Raw genomic sequence first — 12,506 nt, forward strand, 5'->3', positions numbered from 1 at the left:
GTGGGGCTTGAACCCACAACCTTCGGACTCAACGGGAGTGGTACTATTAAGCAAAGCTAATGAGAGAGAAATGGATAAAAATAGGACAGAGAGCACATAAAAGAAATACTGCAAGATACAATAGCCATTTTGCGTACAGCAATGTCCTGGTGGTGTTGGTTGAGGGAGTAATGTTGGCCAGGACACTGGGAGAACTCCCTGTTCTTCGTCCAATAGTGCCATTGGATTTTTTACATTCACCTAAACAGGCAGATGGGACCTTGGTTTAATGCCTCATCTGAAGTAAGGCACCTCCAAGAATTTAGCACTCCCTCAGTGTCAGCCGAGATTACATGCTCAATTCCTGGAGTAGGGTTTGTGCTACTATCTGAGTCAACTTACACCGGAAAGGTTCAAAAAGCAGTGTGAGATTGTGCATCAGCTTGGCGCAGTCGTAGTACTCACTGAATCAGAAGGTCATGGGTTCAAGCTCTACCACAGGACTTGAGCATATAATTGAGATGGACACTTCATGCAGTACTGAGGGAATACTGCATTGTAGGAGGTGGTCGTTTCAGCTTATACTGAATTGGATATAAAATATCCCATGGCGCTGTGCAGAGAACAGCTGGGGAGTTCTACCAGTGTCCTAGCCAACATTCCCCCCTCAACACCACCAAATATAGATTATTGGTTATTCAATTGCTTTTTGAGAGACATTACTGTGTTAGCTGCTGGATTTGCCTACAAAAATAATTAATTGGCTGTGATTGGGATGATGCCCCAAGCACACAAAAGGTGCTACATAAATTCAAGTTTGTTCTTTCTTTTCTTCCTCCAAATGGTCTTACACCACATAGGAATGTTGAAACAAAGGAACTTATATCGATTCAAACTGCAGTTATGCCACTTTTATTGCACCAAAATATGTAGTATATGCTTTGGACTTCTTTAAACCTGGATTACCCTCATTCAGCGAATTTAGCAGGCTGCAAATCAATGATGGTGATGATGATGGTAGAGAAAGTGAGACACAAAATTCTGGAAATTCAAACCGTAGTAATTAATTTTTTTGAACTCTTGATCTCTACTTGAGATTTTCCCTTCCACTCTGTTTTGATCAGTTGTATGAAAGAGCTCCATGCCTGACCATGCCAGTTCTGAAGAAGGTTCACACCCAAAATGTTAACCCATATTTCCTGTTTTGCATTCTCAACATTTTCCATTTTTATTTCAGATTTGCGATAGCTCTTTTCTTTTGAGTAAAAACAGCTTTTTTTAGTACAATATACAGACCGTGCTTTAAGTGAAAGAAAAACAAAGCTAGAAACAAAAATGAAATCTCTTGCTTAAATGTTACTAAAAATCATTCCACAAACTATTTCTACACAACAATGCCTAATAATAGTATTAAAAAGAGATTTTATATTTATACTGCAATATATCAACATACCTTCAATTGAACTGTGCTGAGGTTTATAGTTGAAGTCCAAAGCAAAGTCCGGCCCTTCACAAAGTCGGTGACAAGCTACAGGAAACACAGGCTCCAGCAGTGACAGACGTGCTTCAAAGTAATCCCTAATTGTCTCATCTGCTACTCTGGATATACTAGTCAGGAAAACAAATTGAACATTTTGTAAGTTCTTCAATCCAAATAACCGACAAACCTGCCAGAACAAATCCTGCACTCCTGGGTCTCTTCCAAACATATTTATCATACATGAAAAATACAAATCAAATAAGATGCTATCTACACTCCTCTCTGGACAGCGTGGTGTAGATTTGTTCTTATGGTCCATAACATAATTAAATTGCTGATCTCACACATACTGACAGGCAATTACTCACAGGAGGAAAGGATGCAAGAGAAAAAAAAACGGACGGAAAACTAGACTGCTATTGGCACATATCACGGCAGTTATGACAAGAGTCCTGAAAGTAGATTTCTGAGCCACAGTACTGGGGGGAAGGGGAAGGGGAAAACATGCAAGAACTGGAAAATGTCGCACTCTTAAGAAAACATTTTTTTTTTAAGTTTTCGTTTTCTCCCCTCCTTGCTGTGATATGGTTCCACAGTAACCCTCAAGTACATTCCACATCGTTTATAGTGGGTGCGTTCAAGTGAACGCGATTTACCTTTTTTTTTATTCGTTCATGGGATGTGGGTGTTGCTGGCGAGGCCGGCATTTATTGCCCATCCCTAATTGCCCTTGAGAAGGTGGTGGTGAGCCGCCTTCTTGAACCACTCCCTTCCTAACAGCACTGTAGGAGAACCTGTGGTGAAGGTTCTCCTACAGTGCTGTTAGGAAGGGAGTTCCAGGATTTTGACCCTGCGATGATGAAGGAATGGCGATATATTTCCAAGTCGGGATGGTGTGTGACTTGGAGGGGAATGTGCAGGTGATGTTGTTCCCATGTGCCTGCTGCTCGTGTCCTTCTAGGTGGTAGAGGTCACGGGTTTGGAAGGTGCTGTCGAAGAAGCCTTGGCGAGTTGCTGCAGTGCATCCTGTGGATGGTACACACTGCAGCTACTGTGCGTCGGTGGTGAAGGGAGTGAATGTTTAGGGTGGTGGATAGGGTGCCAATCAAGCAGGCTGCTTTGTCCTGAATGGTGTTGAGCTTCGAGTGTTGTTGGAGCTGCACCCATCCAGGCAAGCGGAGAGTATTCCATCACACTCCTGACTTGTGCCTTGTAGATGGTGGAAAGTCTTTGGGGAGTCAGGAGGTGAGTCACTCGCCGCAGAATTCCCAGCCTCTGACCAGCCCTTGTAGCCACAGTATTTATGAGGCTGGTCCAGTTAAGTTTCTGGTCAATGGTGACCCCCAGGATGATGATGGTGGGGGATTTGTTGATGGTAATGCCATTGAATGTCAAGGGGAGGCAGTTAGGCACTCTCTTGTTGGAGATGGTCTTTGCCTGGCACTTGTCTGGCGTGAATGTTACTTGCCACTTATCAGCCCAAGCCTGGATGTTGTCCAGGTCTTGCTGCATGAGCGCACGGACTGCTTCATTATCTGAGGGGTTGCGAATGGAACTGAACACTGTGCAATCATCAGCGAACATCCCCATTTCTGACCTTATGATGGAGAAGAGGTCATTGATGAAGCAGCTGAAGATGGTAGGGCCTAGGACAGGGCCCTGAGGAACTCCTGCAGCAATGTCCTGGGGCTGAGATGATTGGCCTCCAACAACCACTATCATCTTCCTTTGTGCTAGGTATGACTCCAGCCACTGGAGAGTTTTCCCCCTGATTCCCATTGACTTCAATTTTACTAGGGCTCCTTGGTGCCACACTCGGTCAAATGTTGTCTTGATGTCAAGGGCAGTCACTCTCACCTCATCTGCTTTATGCAGAGGCCAGTGTATCTTGTTCGATCAATTTCAAGCAGAATTTGACAACTTCAGAAATTAAAACTTAATTCGTCATTTAAGCACTGTCAGCTCTGGGATTTGAGCTTAGGGGTTAAATTTTAACCCCCTTGAACGTGTGGGTTGGGGGCAGGTGGGAAGGTAAAAATTGTGATAAAATAAAACTCGACCCCAACTCGCCTCCAACCCACCCACTTCTGGTTTTAACGGAGGTGGGTCGAGGGACAGACGACTAACCCGCTCTCAGGAGGCGGATTGGTCAGTGAGATCTTTTAAGGAGGCTGCGGGCCTCCATTTTAGCATCATTTTTATTTTTTAAACTCTTGGGGGCCGGGATTCCCGGGCCTTCTGCTTCACGCCACATAAGAGGTGAGAAGGCCCAGATCAACAGGTGAGTGCCTTTATTGCACTGTTTGTGGGCCAGGAGGAGCAGGAATGCTTCCTCCAGGCCCAACAAACTCACCAGCCGCGATCCCACACACACACACACACACACACACACACAAAATCGGCCGACCCCGCACCCCCCCCACCCCACAATTTAAGACTTACCTGCTGGCATCGGCTCCCTGGCTGCTCTCCTGTCCAACTGACAGCCAACCTGGTATTCCGACTGGCTGTCAGGCAGGAGGCCCACTGAAAAAATTTGAAAGACGTCCTTACGTTAAAATCGTACGGATGTCCGGGAAACCCATACTTGCGGGGCTCACGTCTGGAACTTCTACCCCCAACTCTCTTCCCGGCTCAATGTTAAAATTTACCCCCAGATCTCTACCCCCTCTTTTTCTCAAGGAGGTAATTCTCCAAAGTAGGTAGTTGCCCTACCTTTCTCCATGATGGAGAAAGGTAGGGCAACTAAAGCCAGGGCTCCCTGGATGACTAAAGAGATAGTAAGTAAGATGAAATGGAAAAACGGGGCGTATGACATGTCAGGTTGATCAAACAAGTGAAAACCAGGCAGAATATAGAAAGTTCAGAGGGGAAGTGAAAAAGGAAATAAGAGGGGAAAAGAGAGAGTATGCGAACAGACTGGTGGCCAACATAAAAGGAAATCCAAAATTCTTCTATAGGCATATAAATAGTAAACGGGTTGTAAGAGGAGAGGTGGGGCCGATTAAGGACCATAAAAGAGATCTAATCATGGAGGCAGAGGGGATGGCCGAGGTACTAAATGAGTACTTTGCATCTGTCTTTACCAAGGAAGAAGATGCTGCCAGAGTCTCAGTAGAGGAAGATATAGTTGAGATACTGGATGGGCTAAAAATTGATAGAGGTACTCGAAAGGCTAGTTGTACTTAAAGTAGATAAGTCACCCGGTCCGAATGGGATGTATCCCAGGTTGCTGAGGGAAGGGTGGAAATTGCAGAGATACTGGCCATAATCTTCCAAACATCCGTGGATGCGGGGGTGGTGGCAGAGGACTGGAGAATTGCAAATGTTATACCCTTGTTTAAAAAAGGGTGTAAGGATAAACCCAGCAACTATAGGCCAGTCAGTTTAACCGCGATGGTGGGGAAACTTTTAGAATCGATAATCCGGGACAGAATTAATTGGCACTTGGACGAGCGTGGATTGATTAGGGAAAGCCAGCACGGATTTGTTAAAGGCAAATCGTGTTTAACTAACCTGATAGAGTTTTTTAATGAGGTAACAGAGAAGGTAGATGAGGGCAACGCAGTTGATGTGGTGTATATGGATTTTCATAAGGCGTTTGATAAAGTGCCGTACTGTAGGCTTATCATCAAGATTGCGGCCCATGGAATAAAGGGGGCAGTAGCAACGTGGATACAGAATTGACTAAGGGACAGGAAACAGAGAGTAGTGGTGAACCGTTGTTTTTCGGATTGGAGGTGTAAAGTGGTGTTCCCCAGAGGTCAGTGCCGGGACCACTGCTTTTCTTGATATATATTGATGACTTGGACTTGGGTGTACAGGGCACAATTACAAAATTTGTAGATGACACGAAATTTGGAAGGGTAGTGAACAGCGAGGAGGACAGTGATAGACTTCAAGAGGATATAGTCTCTCTGATGGCACGGGCAGACATGTGACAGATGAAATTTAACGCAGAAAAATGGAAGTGATACATTTCGGTGGGAAGAACGAGGAGAGGCAATATAAACTAGAGGGCACAATTTTAAAAGGGGTACAGGAATAGAAAGATCTGGGGGTATACGTGCACAATCGTTGAAGGTAGCAGGGCAGGTTGAGAAAGCAGTTAAAAAAGTATACGTGATCCTGGGCTTTAAAAAGAGAGGCATAGGGCTCTATTTTCCCGGGAAATTGCTGATCCATTGGAGGCGGGGTGGCTCCGAAAAATCGGGGCAATCCCATTCGGGTTCGGAGCCCAGCTCCGACCCGCAGACTTCCAGGTTCCCCATTGACCCGTCTGGGTGCACGTGCGCCTCCCAAATGCGGAAGTCCCACCGGCAATTAAAGCCGGCGGGACGATCATTTACACAGTTGTTGAGGTAGTTTAAGGACTTGAAGTACTTAATTTTCTCCACATTTTGGCAGGGTTGTAATTTTGGAGCATCCTCAGTGTATTTCCCGTGCTGTGGGAAACACTCCATGTTGCAACAGACTTGTTGCAGCCAGCAGTCAGTGGGAGATTTGACAGGTGGGAAGAAAAAGTCAGTTATTGCAGCAGGGCACTCTGTTCTTTCAAAGTTTTGGCTGCAAGATCTTTGTGTTTGCACTGAAACTTCTTACTTTGCACTCAAAATTCTGCTGTTTAAACATATTTAACTACTTTGCGGACCCCCTCAAACTCACACCGTCAGGATTGGGGGTGCCAAGGCTGCATTCATCACTACATCAGAGGACAAGCAACATCACCAGCCTCGCCAGGCACGGCGCCAGTCTCCGCTACGTGGAGCTCCACAACACAGTGCTGCGCCACAGGCACCTGCACAAGAGCACAGAGGGCAACAGAGAGTTCGATTTCACAGGAGGCACCAACCTCGCCACAGGGTCGACAGACCGAGGCTCAGCTTCCTGGACCTCTCTGAGCAGCAGTGCATACGGAGGCTCAGTCAGTCGCCAGGTAGTCGCAGACATCCGTAGCCTCCTTCATGCTGAGCTGTTCCTGGCTGGGCCGAGCAGCATCTCTTTACCTGTCGCTGTCAAAGTCACCACTGCCCTCAACTTCTTTGCCTTTGGATCCTTCCAGGGTGCCACTGGGGACATCGCCGGGATCTCTCAGTTGTCTGCACACAAGTGCATAAGGCAGGTCACTGACGGCTTGTTTTGCAGGGCCACGCAGTACGTCAACTTCCCCAAGGACGACCTCAGCCAGACGGAGAGGGCAGTGGGATTCCACTCTGTGGCTGACTTCCCACAGGTGCAGGGTGCAATCGGTTGCTCCCATACAGCAATACGAGCACCTCCACACGAGCCAGGACTGTTCATCAACGGGAAGGGGTATCACTACATCAACACTCAGCTCGTTTGTGAGCACCGCAAAAGATTCCTTCACATGCGCGCCAGATTCCCTGGCAGCTGCCACGATTCCTTCATCCTTCGGAAATCCAACATCCCGCCCCACTTCCATGCATCGAACACCCTTAGGGGCTGGCTCCTCGGGGACAAGGGATACCCCCTACACAAGTGGCTCATGACACCTCTGAGGAACCCCATCATCAAGCAACAGCGTTGATATAATGACAACCACATTGCCACCAGGTCTATAATTGAGCATGCTATAGGGCTGCTCAAGATGCACTTTAGGTGCCTTGATCGTTCTGGGGGAGTGCTTCAATACACACCAGACAGAGTGGGGTGCATTATAGTAGTGCATTGTGCTCTGCACAACAGAGAGGGGTGCCGCTTGAGGAGGCCCCACCCACATTTGCCACCCACACTGAGGAGGCGATGGCAGAGGAGCAGGAGCAACCCGTTGGCAGAGCAGCGGCTCACCTGGTTGCTCATGAGGCCAGGGAGTCACTGATATGTGAACGGTTCTCCTAAGATCAAACAGTGTGAAGAGTCCAGTCCTCACATCATCTGGATAGAGCAGCGCCCACACCAGCCTCCACCCCCCCACTGCACAAAACAGGCCTGCAACTACACAAACACCCACTGTGGAGTGACCCAATGGGTGTCGCCGTTCATGGTGAACCTCATGAAATGGCCCTATTACAGAAGCCAGTCAAGAATGGCCAAGGCGTGGCAGTAGTGGTAACAATAATAATATTTAATGTGAGTTTAACAAAAAGCTAATATAAATAAAAAAACATGACCAACCGTCAAACACCCTTGTGCACCCCTTCGTGCTTACAAAACCTTTGCCTTTCTCTTCTGACTACTTCTACATGGTGCATCCCCTGTGGCTGCAGCAGAGGTAGTGGCAAGTTGCTCTCGTATGCCCTGACTGATTAGATGCTTTAGGCCTACGCCCTCTGAGTTTTGGTGCCCGTGAGCGCCCCTCCACAGACTTCTCCATCTGCACCTGTGCAGGGACAAACTCAGAAAGGAGGCAGCATTGCGGGTACTGGTTGAGAGGGGAGCAACGGGCGAGAGGTGGGAGCACTTTGAGTGGCGTCCCCACTTCCATGGCCCCTTTTGCCATCATCCCTCCCCTGGACCAGGCCCAAATCACCCCGACCACTCTGCTGGACAACAGTTTGGAGGACATATGTGAAGCCTTTTAAGGCCAGTGCTAGTGTATCTGCCTGCCTGTTTAAGACGGCAGAATGTTGTTCACTGAGTCCGAACGGCCGTTGTCAGGGCCTGAATGGACTTATTTGTCAGCCGCGCTCGAAGCTCAATGGAGGCTAGCGTTCTCTCCACTGCAGAAATTCCCACACTTAACCGTGACAGTACCTCAGAGAGTTGCTCACGTCCCTGTGACACCATTCCACTCATGCAGGAGTTGGACTCCTCCATCCTCTGCGCTATTGTGGAGAGGGCGCGTGGCACCTGTTCCAGTACCTTGCAAATGTGCTGCTGTCCCTCGATCATTCTCCTTTTAAAGGATGGCTCCCAGGGTTCAACATTTGCGTCCAGCTGAGCAGAGCCTGGAGAGGAGTGCTCCCACCGATGCGGACTCTCCGCAGCTGCCCCTGCCACCAGTGTCTGCTCGTGCACACGTGTATGGTAACTCGCCAGATGCCAACCCAACTAACTGAGGACTAGGACCCACCGAGGTGTGAGTATCTGTGCTGATGGATGGCTCGCTAAGATGTGACGCTGCGCCCTCAGAGGCCAGCAGGTCCTCTGAGGAATCGCCCTCTGCCGTCACAGCGGTCACTGAAGACCCTGTAAAAGAACAGAAGGCAATATCAAGCATCATCACGGATGTGTCATGTTGCGAAGAGCATACCGAGGTGCTGAAGATGACAAGGCATGTTAACATCAATTCATATTGTGTGTGCTAAATGTTAAAGTTACGTCACCAGACGTTAGTCAGGTGCCAGTCTCGGCGACCACGACAGACAGGCAATCGAGGGTTCGGCTGAGCTCCAGCGCCTCCTGCCCCACCTCTGTGAGGACGACGATTTGTTGCAGCCCCACCCTGGTCCTCGCCCTCTCTCGTGTATTCTGAGCTCTCTTCTCTTATAAAGGGGAGAAAGTACAGATGCGTCAGTGAGTGATGGTGATGTGGCCAACCGATGAAAGCATTGGTTTGGTTGCGGCTGACCGTGAAAGAGATGCATCAGAGGGGGAGTATGAGACAGAGCCATGACATTGTATGAGGATTGGGTTGAGTGGTAATGGCGGGGTGACTAATGGGGAGATGAGGAAGTGCAGGGAAGTTGAGGATGAGCCTTAAGTGGGTGTGGGGAGTAATGATAGCGTAGTGTTGGCAGTGCAGAATGAGTTGGGGGGGTGGGTGCGGTGATGTGGAAGACGGAATGTAGGGGAATCAGTAAGTGTACTCACTTTGGCTGACCTAGTTAGGTCATTGAAGCGCTTCCTGTACTGTATCCAGGTGTGGGATATGATGCTGCTGCTGGTGACCTCCTCTGCCACCTCGAGCCAGGCCTTCTTGTTGGCAGAGGCAGGCCACTTCCTCCCGTCTGCCGGGTAAAACAGATTCCTCCTCCTCCTCACCCAATTCGGTAGCACCTGGAGTGAGGCGTCGCTGAATCTTGGTGCAGCCTTGCCCCTGTGCTGCTCCATTGTGGTGTGTGGATGTTTGCTCCAGGAGGAGCCATTGGAGAGCTGCCCCTTTAAATAGAACTCCTCCAGGTGACAGCCTGTGATGCGGGTGCGCAGTGTCCGCCCGCTGCGCAGCTTTTGGACGGCAAACCCAGAAGCCACGTTAAGTGGCTCCAACTGACTCGCGATCGCGTGGGAAATGGACATTTTTTATTGGGCGGGTTACGCACGCGATTTACTAGAATGTTTCCAGGGATGTGGGACTTTAGTTACGTGGATAGACTGGAGAAGCTGGGGCTGTTCTCCTTGGAACAGAGACGGTTGCGAGGAGATTTGATAGAGGTATTCAAAATCATGAAGGGTCTAGACAGAGTAGATAGAAAGAAACTGTTTCCATTGGCGGAAGGGTCAAGAACCAGAGGGCGTAGATTTAAGGTGACTGGCAAAAGAACCTAAAGGTGACATGAGGAAATCCTTTTTTTTCTTAAAAACACAATGAGTGGTTAGGATCTGTAATGCACTGCCTGAGGGAGTGGTGGAGGCAGGTTCAATCATGTCCTTCAAAAGGGAACTGGATAAGTACTTGAAAGGAAAAAATCTGCAGAGCTACGGGGATTGGGCGGGGGAGTGGGAATAGCTGGATTGCTCTTGCATAGAGCGGGCGTGGACTCGATGAGCCGAATGGCCTCCTTCCGTACTGTAACCTGTGATCCAAGTAGCGGTCAGGAAGTGGCCCCTTGCAGGCAGTCTCTCCACTCTCTCCTGCTCCCAGTCCGAATTTGATGTTGGTGATTTGAAGAGGGTTTCTGGGCTTCTATACTGTTAATATTTCTTACAATTATATTTGTGGGAAATATTCCTGGCTACAGATAAGCTATGCAAGGTGGAAGCTTTTTGCCTTATTCAGCTATGGAGGGCTGAACGGGGTTGAAGTATGCACTGATCTGGTCAGTTTTACCTCTGGTCACTTTCACCACTACAGCAGGTACTGTAAATGCAGCTTGGGTTTCAGCAGGCTTTGTCACTTGGGGCTGACTGAAAGCACTTAATGACAGGTAATCGCACTCGAGCAGCTGCTTGAACTGCCCGAAATAGCCAGCCCACTTAATGCGGTTTAAGCGGCATCTTTGTAACTGACGCCTATGGTAATGGCAAATGGCTATAGGCAGCTGTTCGGGATAAACGGGGACAGTGTAAGTGATTGGAACTGTACTTTGTAAGCCTAGACAGTGAGCGTTGGCAGGGTATTCGATCACAGCCAAACGTCATCTTGTTCTCACTCAATTCCACTCATGCATTTCCAGCAGGGGTCTCGGGCTAATCAGGTGCAGGGTTCGTCCCTAATCCAGGGTTCCAAAGCTAAATGGACTAGTGCCCAGCTGAGATCAGAAACTCTGCATAGACCAAGGGTTGAATCTGGGACCTTCCTATTCCAGATGGTTTAGCCACTCACTAGATAAACTCACTGAGTCATGGGGGCAGTCTTTATTAAATACTTAACAAGGGCTGCTAAAAATACAAATACCTACGTAGAATCAAAACACCAAGCATTCTAATGGGGGGGAAAAAAAAGGACATTTGAGCCTTTGTTGAAATGAAGTAAATTTCAGCCACCTTAAATAGCAACTGAATGTAATATTCCTGATAATGGACTTACGTTTCCACATGGTTCTTTAGCAGGTCATATACTAGTATGTTATTACTCTGTTTAGCATAGTGTAGAGCACTGTTCTGGTGTTTAGAAAGGATGCCACAGTCTGCACCATATTCTAGCAGAAGCCTTACAATGTCTGCATTTCCTCTCTTACAAGCCTGCAAAGAAAAGAGCAAAACAGAAATGTTTTTAAGTGCCCTTATCACTTTCATTTCTTCTTGTTTCAATGTAACTGGCATATCTTCGGCTTTCTTCTCCAACCCCCACTTGGTTTCCTCCTTTTCCTTGTTTACATGCTACCCCACAGCAATATTATTTGTAGGCACAAAGTCAGTCCCCACATGCATGCTAATAATACCCAACTTTCCACCAACACCCTTGATTCTACGACCACCTCTGCTGTTGAACATTGCGAAGAGCAAGGGCATCTTATTTCACTTCAACTAAAAACTCCATTCCTTTGCCCCTGACTCCATTACAATCCCTGGCTGAACCAAATGGTGCACATATTTGATGTTCTGTTTGATCTGGAGCCAAGTTTCAAACCCCATATGCTATCAGTCACCAAGATTGTCTTCTTCCACCTTTACAATATCACTCGCTTCTGCCCTTACATCATCTCTATCATTGCTGAAATCCTTGACAATCTATTCGTTGCTTCCAGGCTTGACTTCTCCAATGACCTCCTTGCCAGCCTCCTGAGCTCCACCTATAAAAAAACTTCAGCTTGTTCAAAACTCCACTGCCCTCATCCTGCACAACATTAAGTCCCTTGCCAATCACTCCTGTTCTTGTCCAACTCCATTGGTTTCCTATCCCCAATACATTTAATTCAAAATCCTGATTTACAAATCCCTCTATGGCCTTGTCCCACCCTTCCCTATCTCTAATCGCCTTCATTTCCCAGTCTTTTTTTATTCGTTCATGGGATGTGGACGTCGCTGGCAAGGCCAGCATTTATTACTGTGTTCTTCAGCCCTCCAGCTCTGCCGTCCAGTGAACCCCACCCCTCCCTCTGTTCCAATAACCTTGAGGTGTCTTAGTTCTACTCTGAACCTTCTCCTTTAACCACACTGCCATAGTAATTCTCTTCTCACCTTTAAAAGCCTCTTCAAAACCTCTTCTTGACCATTCTATGTCAGTTCCCACCATTCCTGTAACTGTTCAGCACATGTGTCTGCTTGGTGAAGCATCTTGGGATGTTCTCTATGTTAAAGCCATTATACAAATGCATTGTTGTTTTGCTCCTCAAACCTTGAGTTTATATAAAAATATTAACTTCTCTCCACCACTGTCCAGTAACCCCCTGCTGGCTGAGCACAGAATAGCAGTGGAATTAAAATCGACAGCAGCCTCACCATTTGTTGCCATGTTTTACCCTACACTTTAGATACCTTCAGT

The 12,506-nt window shown here is 47.7% G+C and overlaps 2 protein-coding genes across 2 annotated transcripts in view; one reads left to right on the forward strand and one right to left on the reverse strand.

Annotated features, from left to right (window-relative positions):
- Positions 1 to 12,506, forward strand: part of LOC137322894 (paraspeckle component 1-like) — a 127,622-nt gene that overhangs the window by 104,117 nt on the left and 10,999 nt on the right. The gene's annotated exons all lie outside the window — the stretch shown is intronic.
- The window catches only part of mphosph8 (M-phase phosphoprotein 8), an 85,413-nt gene that overhangs the window by 20,281 nt on the left and 52,626 nt on the right, over positions 1 to 12,506 (reverse strand). Inside the window, exons 10-11 of the mRNA XM_067986095.1 lie at positions 11,109 to 11,263; positions 1,433 to 1,587 (exon numbers count right to left, since the gene is read on the reverse strand). Coding sequence (XP_067842196.1) covers positions 1,433 to 1,587; positions 11,109 to 11,263 — 310 coding nt within the window. The remainder of the gene's footprint in view (positions 1 to 1,432; positions 1,588 to 11,108; positions 11,264 to 12,506) is intronic.

Source organism: Heptranchias perlo, chromosome 6 (genome assembly GCF_035084215.1).
Source record: "Heptranchias perlo isolate sHepPer1 chromosome 6, sHepPer1.hap1, whole genome shotgun sequence".
In the NCBI taxonomy this organism is placed as follows: Eukaryota; Metazoa; Chordata; class Chondrichthyes; order Hexanchiformes; family Hexanchidae; genus Heptranchias; species Heptranchias perlo.